Genomic DNA, 18,320 nt, shown 5'->3' on the forward strand with positions numbered 1-18,320 from the left:
TTTGAGTGCCTTTGACAGTTGGCAAATGTTACTGGCCTCTAATTTTTAAAGCAGTCTGCCTATCAATACATACTTATGATACATACGTATGTTAATAGTTTATGGAAAGTAAACCCTTTAAAAGAAAAGGGAAAATATAACTGTCTTCCCTGACATGGTCTTCTCCAGGTAGCTTTTAATCTGCTACAGGTGGCCACAAAAGTGCTTATATGAAATCTCACTTTGATTGTGTAGGCTTTGTGTACAAAGTCTTTGATGTTCTCGATATCCAGGTTTGTTTTGAGCTGGCATGAGGAGATGAATTTGGCCTTTTCCCCAAGAATATTGTCATTTTCCACCTGTGGTACATGCGTTGAACTTTACAGAACCTAGCCGAGTTGTTTTGCTTATTAAAGTCAATGTTGGAAACACCTGGAGCTTATGAAGAAGCAAGGGAAACAGTGTGTGTGCAGTTAAAGAAACAGTAAAAAATATATATTAAATAATCATGCATACTGTTGTATAGAGCTCTATCATGGTTATTCTGAATCACCAAATTAAGGCATGCCTAACTTAAGGACAAGTGGGTTTTACCTGGCGTTCACTTCTTTGGTGATTCATAGCAAGATCCAGATAATAGAATACACTGAGGTGAGAAAATTATTTTGGAGTCTTAAATTCTGTATATTTTCATATTTTGTCTCAACAGTTTGTTTCAAATGCCTTTAACATCTGATCTTAATAATGCCATTTCTCCTTGGTCTGTATCCCTCCTTCCTGTGTAAGTTCTTAATACCTTTTTTCCAATTTTATCTTTAAAATCTTTTAGACATTATACACAGAGACTGTCCCAGAAGATTCCCCACCTGGCAAACTCATCATGCAGATCTTAGCCACTGATGCAGATATCCGTTCCAATGCAGAAATAGTGTACACGCTACATGGTGCTGGAGCCGAAGACTTCACACTCAGTCCAGACACAGGTAGCTTTAAAAGATGTTGTAAACTATGCACATGGTCCTAAACTGCCAGTGATGGTGTTTCAGGGAATTTTGGATTATGCATTGTTGACTCTCTAACAGTGAAAATAAATATTACTGGGGGGGGGGGCATCACCATGGAGAGGGCCAGTGCTACACCCAGGCAGAATGAACATTACCACTGGGACTAAGGGGCTGTGCACACTGGCCATAATGGCCGGCCTGGGGATGTGCTGTCCACATGATGCATTCCCCAACTCCGCCCCCAGGGCAGCATGATGCCACACACCACTTCACATGGTGCGCAGCGTCATAGTGTTTCCCTGGTGCTGTGTCCACAAAACACAGCACCGAAGGAGTGCCTTAAAGCCGCAGCACCACAGCTATCACACCCTTTCCAGGACGCAAAAAGGAGCCGCTTTATGCGGCTCCTTTTTGTTCCCTGGAAAGGCCAGATTGAAGCCATGGCGTGGGTTTGCCATGGCTCCAATCCAGGGCAGCTGAAGGTGGCTGCAGGCCACCCCTTATGGGTGGTCTGCACAGCCCCTGACTGACCAAAAACCACAAATGACATATAATAGGGATGGTCCTTAAAAAGAGTGTTTAAGATTGTATGTAATTATTATAGCAAGACTATTACACTGTTTTACAATTCTGGGTCTGCTTATTCCTTTTGTTTTTGTTGCTAGTTGCTTGGATTGATACCTAGTCATGCATAAGTAAGACAGTCAATGAGACACGTTAGTCAAGGCAGGCACAAGTCCCATTGATTGCACTGGGCCTTTTCTGAGCACCACTAGGTCCTTAGTTTTGTATATTGTTTAAATATTATTATATGCAATAATAGTGTTGTTTAGATGTGGTGAACATTCTATGAGATTCATTATTTATTTCCTATGTTTGTCTCCTTTACTCTGTCAAGAAGCTCAAGGTGGATCTATATTGAAAATGAGATAGAAGTATGCCCTAAGCCACTTCATAGCTGAATAAGGATTTGAAACTTGGCTTCCCAAAAGCTTTATTCACTGCATCACAGTGTCTAAAGACTAATAATAGAAAAATGTTAAATTTATTTTGGTATAAATGAAAGTGCTGCTGTCCTGCAACAGGTAGCAGTTGTTTCTTATAAACTATAATCCATAAGTTTGAAGGGAACTGTGTTTTCAGATATCACAAAACTGGTCCAAGTTTATATTCATTCTCAAAAACCTATATACACATGCACATGAAAAGTCCCAGTTATCTGCAGTTAATGGTCCACTGGTGTCTACTTGTACTCTTCTCAGAACCCATTGATTTAGTTTTACTCTATTTGACTATAAGGTGGTCTGTCTGTCTTAAGGTTCCAAGTCTTAAAAGAATTGCCCTAATCCAGTATGAGTTATGAATAGGAATACCAAGTCATTTGCATATTAATGATACAGGGGGCTTAGATTGTTGGATAAAGCTATACAGAATTGTTTCCTTACACTCAACAGTTTTGTTTCGCTTTTCATCTCCAATTCATGATCCATAGGTAGCTGAAGTCCTTTAAGGCTTTCCCAGAATCTTTTCTGCTTCAGGCAACTTCATGAGCAGCCCATCTGGATCTTCCTGCAGACTGTGAAATGTAATTCCCTCGGAATTACAGAATTTCCACTTTGGCTGCATTTAGGAAAGGTATAAGAGAGCCAGCATGGTGCAGCTGTTGAGTGTTGGACTACGACTCTGGAGATCAGAGTTGGATTCCCTGCCTAGCCATGGAAACCCACTGGGTGACCTTGGGCAAATCACACACTCTCAGCCCAAGAAAACCCCATGTTAGGGTTGCCTTAGGATTGCCATAAGTCAGTAATGACTTGAAGGCACACAACAGCTGGAAAACTTCTTTAAAACTATTTTTAAAAACCATTTAATGTTGATTACTGATTTTAATGGTTTTATTTAATTTATTTTTAATAATTTTTTAAGTTGTTTTCAACACTTCCTTTAAGAAGAGGCAGGATAAAAATGTAGATAAAAGGTAGATAAATCATGCCACTGGGTAGGGATGTGTTCTTTCAAAAGTCCCTACTTGGGTTTACTTAATACAAAAAGAAAACTCAAAAGATTGTATTGAAAATAATTTTACAGGTCATTTGTGGATGTTCAGTTGTCATTCTCAAAGCCATTTGTTTGTTTTACATTGTTTGTTTGATTTTTAGGTGAGCTGAAAACATTAGCAGCGCTTGACCGTGAGCAAAAGTCAGTATATGCTTTTTTGGCCAAGGCTTCGGATGGAGGAGGAAGGTTTTGCCAGACGAATATTATTCTGACTATAGAAGACGTGAACGATAACATTCCAGAGTTTACAGCAGATCCATACACTATCACAGTATTTGAAAACACAGAGCCAAAAACATTGTTGACAAGAGTTCAAGCTACAGATGCAGACACTGGTATGATTTGTTAAGAAGCATTCCTAATTTAAAGCCAGTCCTAAAATCTAAATGAGATGTATTACCGTATATATTCAACTATAAGTCGACCTCATGTATAAGTTGAGGGCAGGCCAAAATTATGAATTGAAATGAAATGTAACAAAGGATGTAAAGGACGAAGTAAAGGAAAATGATGCCAAAGGACTTACAAAATTCCAGCAGGCATAACTGTTTGTGCTCACCTCAAAGCCTGGCTGGATGAGAAAGTACAGGCGGGGGGGGGGGGTGTTCAGTGTTTCCAGAGTGGATTACACTCTGGACTTTCACCAGGGGATGTTTCCTTTTTAAACAAGAGTTTAAGTACAGTACTTACACTGACCAGTGGATAAGTCAGTTCATGGTTTCTTTGGATCAATTTTTTTTACTAAAATTTTGAGACTTATACATGAGTATATGCAGTAGTTTGCTAGTTGTTATACTTTAGAAAAGGGAGACCAAATGATCAAGAGGCTAAAACTATTCCCCTGTGAAGAACACTTAAAGTGTTTAGGATTCTCTAACCTAGGGGGAAAAGCAGCTGAGTTTTATACATTTATGAATAGTGTAGAGAAACTGGATTTTTTTTGGGGGGGGATCTTTGTTTCATCCAGTGAAAATTCAAGACACACTTCATAGTCAAGCTGGAATTCACTAAATCACAAAGGAGATTAAAACAAACTAATAGTGGATGGGGCTTTCAGTGTATTCATGGGGAATATACATTAGCTCGTGTATCAGAGACGGTATAGTTCCTTAGATCAGTGGATGGAGGACAAAAGAAAGAGAATGCTATTGTATACATATCCTCTTACATCCTCTTATAGGCTTCCCATAGGGAATTGGTTGGCCATTGTGGAAACAAAATGCTGCATTCAGAATTCCGCATTATATTTTTTTTCCCATTTGTTTTGTTCATGTATTGGCTGTTTATAGTTCTTGCTAAAGAAATGTGTTTGACGTAACAGTCTTTGGGGTTCTTTTTCCAATTATAGGATTAAATCAGAAGATTCACTATTCATTGATAAATTCAGCAAATGGGCAGTTTTCTATTGATGAATTCTCCGGGATTGTTCAGTTGGAAAAACCTTTGGATAGAGAATTACAGGCTGTTTATTCTCTGATTTTGAAAGCTGAAGATGAAGGCTCTCCTAGAAGACTGTCTTCTACTGGCACACTTGTGATTTCTGTTTTGGATATAAATGACAATCCACCTGTCTTTGAGTACAGAGAGTACAGTGCCACTGTATCAGAAGACACACTGGCTGGAATGGAGATTCTTCAGGTTTATGCTGCTAGCCGGGACATTGAAGCCAATGCCGAAATCACCTATTCTATAGTTAGTGGAAATGAACATGGAAAATTCAGTATTGATTCAAAAACAGGTACAGTATCTTTTTATGGCTCCTAATCAGTGGAAGGAGGGAATGGCAGACTGATTTACATACATGAGTCTTTACAAACAATATGTTGTGTTAATGAACTTTACATATAGCCAAATTTGATTTATTCATAGCGTCTGAGGGAAGTTAACATTGTTAAGCTAGCAAGCACGTTGTGTTAATATGTATTGCATTTGTAACTGGATTTTTTGGTGTTTACTCTGGAATCCTTGTAAAGGTGAGAGCACAGTTTTACCTAATACACTGGAGCTTCATTCCTATGTACAGCGCGCCCGCATCATACGCAGGCGCACTTTACGCAGACTTGAACTTACGCGCTCAAGCTGCAGGGCGGAATGGGCGCATGCGCCCACCGCGCCACCGCACACGATCCCCATTGTTTCCAATGTGGCTTGAGCATAGACGGAATTCGCCTTACGTGGAGGGGTCCGGAACAGATCCCCCACGTAAGGAGAGGGCGGACTGTAGCTTCAAAATAGAGGCTATGTGTACACAGAATACTCTTTATTCATTTTTATTATTTGCTTGGATATGTCATGATATGTTCAGTATTTCAGCAGTTACTTTGGCAGTTGTCTCATTCTAAAAGTGACTATACAAAAGTTATCTTAAGATGATTGCCCTGGGCCTTGAGTATAGTGGGCTGGATCCAGAATTGAACATGCTCAAAGCAGATCTATTCAGATGACCTCTAAGTTAGACAAACTGTGTTTTCATGAGGAAAATTGTCAGCTATTTTGCATGCTCCACAAAACAAAAGAAATGTAGTGGGTCATTATGATGTGCACAAAGGATGTTTGAAAACATAGAGACAGTCGCTGACCCTAAAATAACTTACTGAGTAGTTTGAAGATTCCAACTGTTGCTTGATTTGTCTTAACAGAATACTGTTTAATGTGTGATTTTTTTTTCCTTCTAGGTGCTATTTTTATTATTGGAACCCTTGATTATGAAAGCTCTCCTGAGTATTATCTGACAGTGGAAGCCACAGATGGAGGAACTCCTTCACTGAGTGATGTTGTAACAGTGAATATAAATGTAACAGATATAAATGACAATACTCCAGTATTCAGTCAAGACACTTACACCGCAGTTATCAGTGAAGATGCTGAGGTTGAACAAGCAATTGTAACAGTATGTACTTCATTCTTCCCTGTATATCATACATAATATGGTGCAATGTGTGTCTCTGTGTGTGTCTGTGTCTGTGCGTGTATGTGTGTATATATTGGAGGGGAGAATTTGAGGCCTGTAGGTTTCTCCTTCAGGTGGCATATGGGAATTTGTGATATTTTACCCAGTCATAATCACCATATTCAAAGTATTATTTAAATGTGAATGGCAAAGACAATGGTAAGAATAGCATAAAGTCTGAAGTATTTTGGCAATATGTGTAACCTGTTATATATTATGAATGCTTTGTAAATTGGGACAAATAGTCAATTAGTATACCTTCAGAAGCTAAACATATTTTAAGTATATAAGTATCAGCCTTGCCCTGTATTGAATGAGAATTGAACGTCCTCTAGGTTATGGCAGCAGATTCTGATGGGCCTTCAAACAGCTACATTCGTTACTCCATTATAGATGGCAACCAAGAAAACCAGTTCACAATTGACCCCACCTTGGGTGAAGTTAAAGTGGCTAAACTTCTTGACAGAGAAAAGGTAAATTCCTATGCCTGAGAATTAGAGCATAATCTTGAAAAATAATATTCCAAATAATGTGTGTTTGTTTTAATTAGATTTTCAAAAGAATGAGCTTCACAACAAATAAAGACATAGGTCAGGGTATGCCAGTGAGAGGACAGACCTGATTCATCCTGGTCTTACCATTTCCAGATGGTTCTTGTAATCAAGTGGTGACAGAATTAAAGCATACCTGAAACACCTAATGGCCTAAATCATATTGCTTTTCTCAATTAGAGCAGAGCCATTGAATTACTGATATTTACCTATGTATTCATTCAACACAAGAATGGTTTTAAGGGATCTAGGAGTGTCCAACAAAATTCTAGCCTATATTTGTCTGGAGATCCTTTATTTCTCTAATTAATGACTCACTGGAGTTTTGGACTTCTAATGAATTATGGTTTTGTCAAGTAGTAAGGTTACAATTGGGTAGCCAGCATGGCATTGTGGTTAGAGTATTGAACTATGACTCTGGAGACCAGGGTTTGATTCTCTGCTCAGCCACGAAACCCATTGGGTGATCTTGGGCAACTCACACTCTCTCAGCCTCAGAAAAAGGCCATTGCCTCCTCTGAACCAATCTGACAAGGGCGCCCTTTTTCCACCCACAAAAAAGTGACATTTTGCCACTTCTATTTGGGCCAGAAAAATGGCAGATAGGGGCCGCAGCATGCGGTTACCATGGCCCCAATCTGACACTCAAAGAGGCAGTGTGATGCCTCCCCTTTAGGGCCGTCTGTTTCAGCCCATAATAAGACAGTTCTCTGATTCCTGCCTTGAATGGCTGGAGGAGGGGGCAGTTGAGAGAGGTGCCTTGATTATTGTGGAATTAGAAAGGGAATACAGACCTCTGCATCAACCAAAAAAGCCATGTGCAAGCATACGTTTGACTTACACCTGCATATGTAACTAACAGCATGCTAGCTAAAGTGTGAGAAATGATTAGCACTCTGTTTCCAGATGTTCTTTCACATGTACAGGAGTCTTCTACACAAAGTACCTTAATGGAACAACAACAGAATGTGTACTTTCTAATGCTTTTTATTTTCTTAATTCAAAAAGCGTGCTACTTGTTTCTCTTATATTTCTAATTTTCTCTCTATATATGTGTATGCATGTGTGTTTTAAAGATTTCAGGTTACACTTTGACAGTTCAAGCCACAGACAATGGAAGTCCACCTAGAATCAACACAACTAAAGTCAATATCGATGTATCAGATGTAAATGACAATCCACCAGTGTTCTCGAAAGGGAACTATAGTATCATTATCCAGGTAATGCTGTCTGATTGATGTATTAGTAATAGAAAACCTGAAGGGAAAAAACACCTGTCTCTGCCCAGTAGGAGTCTCCCCAAGTTTTGATACATTTGAGTTGAAGGCTTTTTCTCAGTTCCACCACTCTCACAGACACATTTGGTGAGAAGGCAAAAGGGCTTTCTTGGAACTTCTTTTTATGGGATGTTAGGTGAGCCTCTCTCCTTGCTCTTCTTCTGGTGGCAAGGAAAGACCTTTGTATTTAGACAGGCTTTTGACTGTTAACTATTGGCGGGTTACAGACCACCAGAAAGTGCGTGCAGAGCGCGTACTAGGGTTAGGAAGGGGCGGTGCTTCCGCACCCCCTAACCCTAGTACGCGCTCTGCACATAGAAAATGGCGGAGGCCGTTCCACACGGCCGCCGCCATCACTAGGTCAGGTTGTGACGTATTGGGGCTGCGCCAGGGTGCCTAGGGCACCCTTTCCGCGACCATGGAAGGAGCTCCGTTTCAGAGCTCCTTCTGGGTTTGCATCGCTGAGCGCAGCCTTCAGACGGCTGCGCCGGTGACGCAGAGGAGAAAGGGGCCAAGCGGCCCCTTTCTCCTCCTCCCCGCCGTCGCCAGGTGTCCTTGGGGCTTGAAGCCCCAAGGACACCCCTTTCCAGGCTGCGGGGAAGCGGCCTTTTGCAGCTTCCCCGCCGCTTGGAAAGCGGCGGATCAGGGCCTCGGAGGCTGCCGGTCTGGCAGCTGAGGCCCTGATACAGTGGGGAAAGGGATGGGTGCACGCCACCCCAAACGGGCGGTCTGTAACCCGCCATTGGTTGTAGGGTTTTTAATTGTAGACAGTGTACTCTCCCTTAAAAAAAAAGAAAGAAATTAAATTATTTTAAATTATTAATTAATTCATTATTTGGTTTTGATATGATCATTTATTTTATTATTTTGAATTGACCTTTAGTGCTACAAGTATTAAAGTTATAAGCTTTAGCTATATTTTGTTTTAAATTATTAAATTAAGCTGTTTAAGTTTTCTTCACTGAGAAAAAAAGTGGTCTAATTAATTAATTAATTCAAAGCAGGCATCTCAGTCATGTGAAGGCTGGACTTAAAATATCAAGTCTTATTGGAATTTACATTGTTCAAACACAGTGTTTAGATGCACTTGAAAAAGAGCAAATTTGTAATGTTGATTGAGCTTTTGTCACAAGGTTGGCAAATGTCTCATTATATGAGCTCTAACAAACAACAACAAAAGCCCAAAGTCTCAGAGAGAGAATATTATGCAGTAGGAGATGCCCAACAAAGTAATATAGTACAAAGTACAAAATAATGTACAAAATTAAACAGTGTAGCTCCACGTAGAAACAATTTTGTTAAGATATCAACAGCTTTCTCATCGACCTTGGCTTTGTTTGTTTTTGTTTGTTTGTTTGTTAAATCTCTTGCTGTTACTTTGATAGTTTTTTAAACTTAATATGCACATATTTCTTGTTTGTTTGTTATCAGAAAATGGAATTTGGCATTTAAGACTGATAACCATTGTGCATTATAGGTATATTATACATGAATTATATCTGAGTTCACCTGTACCAAAAGTGAATGGAAGTGTAGGTGGTAATTGTGTGCTGCAGACCTCATGGCCTTGGACACAAGAGAGTCATAGCATAAATGTATGAGCCAGACAAAGGATGGGAGACAGTCAGCTTTGTCCTCCTTTAACCAGATAGGAAGTGGAATGACAGAGAGATTAAAAGCTTTGCTTCACAAGAAGGTTATGACACAGTCAGGAAGTAATCCTGGATCTTTGGGCTGTGAGTCGTTTTGTGCATAAGGCTTGTCCTAATGGGTATGTTCATTGTGTTGTCTAAGCCTGCAGCCTACCTCAGCAGTAGTTATTTGATAGAAATCACAGCAAAGAGAAAGAAAGAAATATAGGTCATTTTGAAGCCAGTAAACTGGTTTTATCTTTGTCTGAGGTCCTTCCCTAATGGCTAGGCTGTACTAGTAGCATATAGTAGAGTATTCAACTGGGTAATACTATGTTAGAGGAGCAATCCAGTGTTTGTGCTTCTATTGTGTTTGAAGAAGATACCAGATTTTCATCAAATTTATGCTGAGTGACTAGGTTAAGATTTTTTTTTTACACTTTTCATCTTAGTTTGTAATATTTGTCCTCAAACCAGATAGGAAGATAGATTCAAATAGGACCAGAGCAACCACTGAAATACATAACTTCACACTAGATTTGGGAGGAATTATCCCATTTACAAAATAAAGCATTCTGCAGGAATAGCTTTGCAAGTAATAACAAGTATCAGAAATAAGCCTCACGCCATCCTAATGAAATGTTTTTACAGTATATCCTTTGACAATGTCTTCCTGCTTCATTTAGGAAAATAAGAATATTGGATTTAACATCCAGCAACTGGTAGTGACAGACAAGGATTCCTCTCACAATGGACCGCCTTTCTTTTTCACCATTGTGGATGGCAATGAAGACCATGCTTTTGAGATTAACCAGCAAGGAATACTTACAACTGCTATTCAACTGAAACGCAAAGTGAAGGATCATTATTTTCTTCACGTCAAGGTATAATGTCTTATAATATGCCCTTAAAATACAGTGGAATGCTTCTACTTCTGGAAATTGTAGTAGGTGCAGAATCACATTTGCAAATACTGTTATATATTCCATGTGATTATTTATTTTGGAATCTCCAACCTTTCTTTAATCTGGAATAGCTTCATTGTGACAGTATTGAAAGATATCACCACTTCCTACACTATTCTAAAATACACTACTACAACGAAGCAAACATTAAGTAAATGTTCTTTTACATGATCAGTTCAGTGATTAAGCTATACAGAATAGACTATTACACTATTACACTATTTTTTTTTTACACTTTTCAAAAGCACTGTTGCTGTGGCAAGGATGACTTTTCTCAGCCCCAAAAAGGAACAGCATTTCGCTGCTCCTTTTGGGGCTGGAAAAATGCCAGATTGGGGCAGCAGAGTACAGTTGCCACAGCCCTGATCTGACGGACAAAGGGGCAGTGTGACGCTGCTGCCCCTTTTGGTCTGTCTGTTTTCAACCTAAGTTCACAAATCCCCCCCCCCCCGCCTCCGAACAGAAAAATTGTTGCTTGCTTTGACTTCAGTTGTGATCATGTTGTCTTGTGAATTATGTTCTGCCATTTTAGTAATATACTGGATAGAAGAAAATAGCTTCTATAGCTTATTGTCAGAAAATGATTTAATGAATTGATTTGAAACTTGTCAGTTTGAGGATGATTTCTGTGTACGTTTTGAGATAGAAAAGCTGGAAAATCAGTTTTATAAGAGTGTAAAGTTTGGCAAGAAACCTCCAGTGTAATCCAGTAGTTTGGACTCATTTTTTTAACTTATGGACCCTTCAGCTTTTTCTTCTGTGCGGATATAACACATTGCCACTTAGTTCTTGTATCATGGAAAGGTAGCTTTAGTTAAATAGATTCCGTGTATCTGTTCCATTGAACAGTGAGCTGGGACATACTGTGGAATACTGAAACATATCAATATATCCTAAGCAATATTACGTTAATGGCTCCTAATATCTGCAAATTTCCTGGCACTTTGGACTTAGAGTGAACACAGATTACCCTTTAAAAACAAGAAACCAAAAGGGGTTATTGCATCATGTGAAGTTGTTCAAACATTTGGACTGCTGTTATTTGTGGGAATTTTGTCTAAATAATACACTAGGCATGTTGGAAGTATCAAAATAAAACCAAAAACTATATCCAGTTTAAACTGATCTGTGGAGACAGGGATTGGAGAAAATTCCTGCCTGATCCCAAAATAGATTTCTGATTTTGCTGACGTATTTGGTAATATATTTGTGAACTTGTAATTGGATATACTCATGTATACGTCTAGAAATTTTTGTAAAAAAAATGGCCCCCAAAAGCCGAGTCAACTTATCCACAGTTCAATGTAAGTAGTGTATTTTAATTCTTCTCTTTCTCTGAGTAGAGTGACAAAAGGTAAGAGCTTAGTTCATCCTGGGAGCACCCAAAAGAAGCACCAACCCCCTCTACTCTTCCCACCATGATGCTGCTTCTGGCCTTTTTGAATGCTTGGGTGGGAAAATGGCAGTGGAGGCACCTGTTTGGTGCTTCCCCTCAAAAGGGTGCCAAGAGCAATTGGACTTAGAAGGATCTGAATAAGACATTTCTGAATGAACACAGTAAACTTCATCCTTTACATTCTTTGTTGCATACCCCTAAATTTTATGCTAGACTTATTCATGAGTCATATCAAAATCCATAATTTTGACCCTAAAACTTGCCCTTGACTTATGCATCAGATCGACCTACAGTCGAGTATATACGCATTTGTTGAATAGTGTGTGTCTCCTTGAATACATTAAAAAACAGTCTGGCTGTATTTTAATTCTGAAAGGAAAAAAAGTGTTCCAAGTGCCACCTGCTGTTTCAAAGTAACCACTGCAGTTTTTGTATTTTCACTTTTTAAATTTCAGAATATTCAGAATTATGAGGCACCCAGATGCTAAAGTTGTGTGAACAAAAAACATATTCCAAAATCTAATTATATTCTGTATTTGTGTTTGAAAAAAACTAAAGGTTTACCTTTTTCATAAAAATATTTAATGCAGTAAAATTATTTTAAAGGTTAAGCATATGGCTGTGAAGAAACACTACTTCTGTTCTGACAATGTAGGCTCTATTACAGACACCTAACTTTTGCAGATCCATAGGCTCTCATTAGCAAGCAAGTGTGGTATAGTGGTTTGAGTGTTAGACTATGACTTGAGACCAGGGTTTGATCCTCACTCAGCCATAGAAATGCACTGGGAGACATTGACCAGTCACACCCTTTCAGTCTCAGAGAAAGCCAAAGGCAAACCCTCTGTCCATAACAAATCTTGCCAAGAAAACCCCATGATAGGCCTTGGGGTTGCCATAAGTTAGAAATGACTTGAAAGCACACAACAACAAGACTCTCATTTTAATGAGTTGGAAACCTACATGCACAGTCACAGTACATAGTGATTGAAGCTCTTGCTCCTTGCTCTTATACATTGGGGGTGTTCTGTGCACATATATCTGAGACCTTGGACTGGGAAGAGAATGCAATCCATTACTGTGCATCCATACATACAAATGGAATTATCTCATTTTCATTCATGGCTATGAAAAGGGCCCTGTGTACTTGCCAGGCTGTGTACCATATAGACACATCTTTAGAAAGTATCCTGGTAGCAGCAGGTTTACATGGATGGTTCTTTGTAGCAATCCCAAAGTTGGAAGCAAATTGTACTCTTTTAAAATGACAGCTGTTTGTAGGTTAATCATTCTGTCAGGTTATATGCTGATGTACAAGACTTTCATTATACCTCTGCCTGTTTAATAATTACCAACCTCAGATAAAACTTCTAGTTAAAAGCTAGTGAAATTGAGCAGAAATTCATTGTTTGTTTACTGTTTCCACTAGGTGGCTGATAATGGAAGACCCCAGTTGTCATCTTTGACATATGTTGACATTAGAGTTATTGAGGAAAGCATCCATCCTCCAGCAATTCTGCCATTAGAAATCTTCATCACGGCCTTTGGGGAAGAATATTCTGGTGGTGTCATTGGAAAAGTCCATGCAACTGACCAAGATGTTTATGACACTTTAACATACAGTCTGGATTCCAAGATGGAATCAATGTTCTCTGTCTCTAGCACAGGCGGCAAGCTGATTGCTCACAAAAAATTAGATATAGGGCAGTACCTCCTTAACATCAGTGTTACAGATGGAAAGTTTACTACGGCAGCTGTCATTACTGTACATATCAGACAAATCACACAGGAATTGCTAAATCACAGCATAGCGATCCGTTTTGCCAACCTTGCCCCAGAGGAATTCATTGGTGATTATTGGCGCAATTTCCAAAGAGCTTTAAGGACAATTTTAGGAGTCAGAAGAAATGACATCCATATTATTAGCTTGCAGTCCTCTGATCCTCCCTCAAACCTTGATGTGCTGCTATTTGTGGAAAAGTCTGATAATTCTCAGCATTCAACTCGAGCCCTGCTCCACAAGATAAACTCCTCTGTAGCTGACCTTGAAGAGATCTCAGGTGTCCGGATACTTAATGTTTTCCATAAGCTCTGTTCAGGCCTGGATTGCCCTTGGAAATTCTGTGAAGAAAAAGTGACTGTGGATAAGAATGTTATGTCAACCCACAGCACTGCCAGGTTGAGTTTTGTAACACCACATCACCAGAGAAATGCAGTTTGTCTTTGTAAAGGTAATAGAATGTATATGGAAGGAAAAAATGTCATTCACTACAGAAGTTTTAAAAAGTACTTTGTACATTATCTATAGTAATCTACTTCATTGCACTTATGCTAAGGCCCCAGTCCTAAACAGAATGAGTTTACAAGTGAAGAAAGAGGAATAGTAAGCATTTTCTGGCTCTTACTCTTAACCATTATGTTAAAAGAGCTCCCTTAAGGACCAAAGAATGTCATTCCCCCCCCCCTTGTAATTTTTTGATGGATGTTATGGGCAGCAGTTCTGCCACAAGAAATATTCTGTATTTCCTTTAACAGAAAGCATTATGGTGGTACACGAAAAACTTCATGCCTTTGAAGATCTGGATTTCTTGATAGTAAAGGATATGAAAATAGTTGAAATGTATATATGAATTTATGTCCATAATATAAAAAAGGAGTATCATGTTTTGGGGGGAGAAGAGAACAGCATCTGCTGAGCAATCCTCGTAGCTTGAGGTGATAGTACAACAGTTTAGAAATTCTATGTCTCCTGCCATTTCTTGGTGCCTGGCCTTCCTTCCTGCTTTAACACAGCTGTCATTTTTATCACCTGTTGCTGCTAAGCAGAATTAGAGTTTCAGGTTTAGATGTCCTTGCATTCAAAACTGCCATGTTTTGGAATAATGAGAGAGAGGGTAAAGATTAACCTGTTACATATTTTGCAGAAGGAGGGTGCCCCCTTGTGAACAATGCCTGTGAGGGAAGTCCGTGCCCTGAAGGTACTGAATGTATAACCGATCCTAAGGAAGGGAGGTATACATGTATTTGTCTTGGAAGCAGTCCTGCACAGTGCCCTGGTAAGCTTTTAACTGTTGAGTGTGGCTGAGATTGTAGCATTTTCAGAAAGGAATGGTGTCTTACTTTGTTTTGTTCCTTTATTGAAATCAGTTCATGTTTTAATAAAATTAAGGAGAGATGAACCAGAATTACAGCATTTAGAAACAAAATACAAATGAAACTGTACAGATTTTACATCTAATAAAAAAACCTTGCTTAAAGGAAATCAGTTATACATTTAGATGATAAATCTTTTTTTAAAAAAATTATTCTGATGTTTTAACATAATGTTTTTATCTTGTGAGCTACCTTGGGAGAAACGTGGCATAGATGTTAAATAGATAAATAAATAAATGCTCTCCTGATAATATTTCTTCATAAAGTGTCAAATACCATGCAGTATCATACTACCTCTTGCACTCTTGTTTTGTAGTGCACCCTTAAAAATATTTTCCATAAAATTATTTTGCTCTCATCATTCTATTCCTGATATAACTATATCTGTTAGAAGAATATAATTTTGAACCTCATCTTGATTGTCTGTCTTGTTTTTTCAAAATATCAGCTGGACCAGCAGTGACCTTTACTGGAAGCAGCTATGTGAAATATCGTCTTTTGGAAAATGAAAACAAGGAAGAAATGAAGCTCAGTATGAGACTCAGAACGTACTCTACTCATGCAGTTGTCATGTATGCCCGTGGAACAGACTATAGTATTTTAGAGGTATATAGCACCAAAAGTTTTTTTTAAAACACACAACCCAAAACCATTAAGTAAGACCTCGATAAAAAATTACTTCATATTTGCTTTTGAATCTAACTGATATCCAAATAATCTCAGCCTTAGAATGATTGCATTAATTGCAATCATTTTACAAAGGATATATTCAGTGGATGAGGGGAACATCTTGTATTAAGCAAGTAAAAACACTGAAGACCTAAATCCAGTTATTAGTCCCAATTAACATGGACAAATTAATAGTGGAATTTATATAAGCGGATTTACCAAGTTTCTATTTATTCCTGAATCTGCTCTAGCTGTGACTAACAATTGAATCTAGGCCTAAACAAATTAAAAGAATATTTGATGCCTTTTATAATAGTTAAAACTGTCCAATAACCTTCTAGATGCTAACAGTTTATAGACAAAAGAATTATGAAAAGAGTGCTGAAATAATTTGAGACAGATAAAATGAATGAAAAATGTTAAGAGGTTTGGTATGGTGGTAAGTAGGAATGTGAAAATTTAAAATATTAAGTCATTATTTAGGCAAAACCTCTAGATGTGTAATTACATGCAAATAATAAGCACAAGCACTTTCTTGACTGTAGCAACAAAGAAAAGTAAAAAACAAAATAAAAAAACCCTGCAATTTAGCCTAACCTAAGCAGAACTAGGTAACATGTATTCCTGGGAATTTGACTGCCCTAACTGAGAGGACTTGATGACATCAAAGGAAATGTTGCCTTCTCTTCCTCTGACATCATCTGGTTTCTACCCCTCCAGTATCCATTTTCTCTTCTTCATACAGAGAAAGGCATAGAGAAATCTCACAGGGAAACAAAGCAAATATTTGGTGGGCCACAGTCCACCAAAATATGGATTAGGTCGACAGGCTGGAGGTTCCCCAAGAGATGTCCACCATAGGAGTGTTCAACATACATAAATTATATGTTCCTATTGTCACCCCTTAAATGTATTTTAACTAAGAGCTTCTGCTTTGTAAGATTTTGGTACTTATTTGTTACACACATATTAATGCATAGCAGTTAGATCTAGTGACATACCATAGCACTGCATTCTGCTCTCCTTGGCAATCACAGCTGACAGGGGTTCATGCATTCCTTAATCTAGCATTGCCAGGGGGCCTCTCACACTAAATAATCACATGCATACTTTCATTTAACAAAGTAGATGTGTTCATGGGCACTGTGTGAATAGGCAGAGACATATATGACATGGAAAGCATAGAGATAGGTTCTTGCACCACAAAGAAGAAAAGCAGTTCAACATGTTTCAGCAGATTTTTTTTTATTCAAAACTAACAGTATGCACATGTGAAATAAAACAGCCACATCAGCTAAGCCTTATATAACTTAACAGAAATATTTTGACCTATAGACCACTTAAAGGCTTCTTCCAAAGTGCATTCAATAATGACTTTCTCATTCACACTCTGTTTCTCCAGCCCCCCTTCCATCATTTTTCTTCAGCATTCCTCCATCAACCTTCCCATGCCAGTGCTGTTTAAAAGGCTTCCAGCTAGTCAGAGGAGAAGAAGAGAAAGGGTGATCAATGACATAAAAAAGACTTTGTAAAAAGGGCTTCTTTGTCATAGACTTGAGATATAATTTTGTGTACTGTTTTGATTCCACTTTAACTGGTTCAGTCTTGGGATCTCCAGTTTAGGGAAGGGTATTTACAATTCTCAGCCAGAAAGCTCTAGGCCTCAACAGATTCCCAAGATTCCATAGGATGTTTCCATGGCAGTTAAATAATATAATATAGCACTATGTTTATGTAGTGTGAAGGGGTCCAGGTGGATAAGGAAGCAAAGTGTTTTCAGTGTGAAGTCAAAGGCTTTCATGGCTGGTATCCATAGTAATTTTGTGATTTTTTCGGACTATGTAGCCATGTCCTGGAAGAGTTTATTCCTGACATCTTGTCAGCATCTGCGGCTGGAGTCTGAAGATGCCAGCCACAGATGCTGGTGAAATGTCAGGAATAAACTCTTCCGGAACATGGCCCGAAAAACCCACAAAAAACTACAGTGTTGGAGATACATCAAGTTGGGGCAGTTGGAAATAATACTACCATGGACCTTGGTGTATATTAATGTGTGTATGTGTGTGTGTGTGCGTGTGTGTTTCTTTTTGCTTAGATCCACCATGGGAGGCTACAATATAAATTTGACTGTGGAAGTGGTCCTGGAATTGTGTCAGTACAGAGCATTCAAATCAATGATGGCCAGTGGCATTCTGTGTCTCTTGAAGTTGATGGAAACTATGCCAAACTGATTCTGGACAGAGTGCACACTGCCTCTGGTATTGCTCCAGGTAGTTTAAGGACACTGAACCTAGACAACCATGTCTTTTTTGGGGGTCACATTCGACAGCAAAGTGCAAGGCATGGAAGGAGCCCTCAGGTTAGCAATGGCTTCAGAGGCTGTATGGATTCAATTGTACTGAATGGTCAAGAACTGCCACTAAACAGCAAACCTCGGACTTATGCACATATGGAAGAATCTGTGGATGTATCTCCTGGATGTTTACTGAGCACTACCGAGGATTGTTCAAGTAGTCCATGTCAGAATGGGGGCATTTGTAATCCATTACCCAGTGGAGGTAAGTTCTTTGCTTCCTTTTACAAGTAGAGTTTCCCTTACCTGAAATTCTTGGGATGAAAAGTGTTATGAATTTCAGATTCTTTTTCAGATTTTGGATTATTTGCATATACGTATTGATGATTACCCA

General features: G+C 38.8%; 1 protein-coding gene across 1 annotated transcript in view; it reads left to right on the plus strand.

The window, feature by feature from the left end:
* FAT1 (FAT atypical cadherin 1) overlaps positions 1–18,320 on the plus strand; it is a 144,555-nt gene that overhangs the window by 105,772 nt on the left and 20,463 nt on the right. The window contains exons 14-24 of the mRNA XM_042467151.1: positions 809–962; positions 3,143–3,376; positions 4,390–4,779; positions 5,717–5,931; positions 6,327–6,464; positions 7,619–7,762; positions 10,137–10,334; positions 13,241–14,042; positions 14,736–14,867; positions 15,413–15,570; positions 17,729–18,191. Coding sequence (XP_042323085.1) covers positions 809–962; positions 3,143–3,376; positions 4,390–4,779; positions 5,717–5,931; positions 6,327–6,464; positions 7,619–7,762; positions 10,137–10,334; positions 13,241–14,042; positions 14,736–14,867; positions 15,413–15,570; positions 17,729–18,191 — 3,028 coding nt within the window. The remainder of the gene's footprint in view (positions 1–808; positions 963–3,142; positions 3,377–4,389; positions 4,780–5,716; positions 5,932–6,326; positions 6,465–7,618; positions 7,763–10,136; positions 10,335–13,240; positions 14,043–14,735; positions 14,868–15,412; positions 15,571–17,728; positions 18,192–18,320) is intronic.

This window comes from Sceloporus undulatus, chromosome 5 (assembly GCF_019175285.1).
Source record: "Sceloporus undulatus isolate JIND9_A2432 ecotype Alabama chromosome 5, SceUnd_v1.1, whole genome shotgun sequence".
Classification (NCBI taxonomy): domain Eukaryota; kingdom Metazoa; phylum Chordata; class Lepidosauria; order Squamata; family Phrynosomatidae; genus Sceloporus; species Sceloporus undulatus.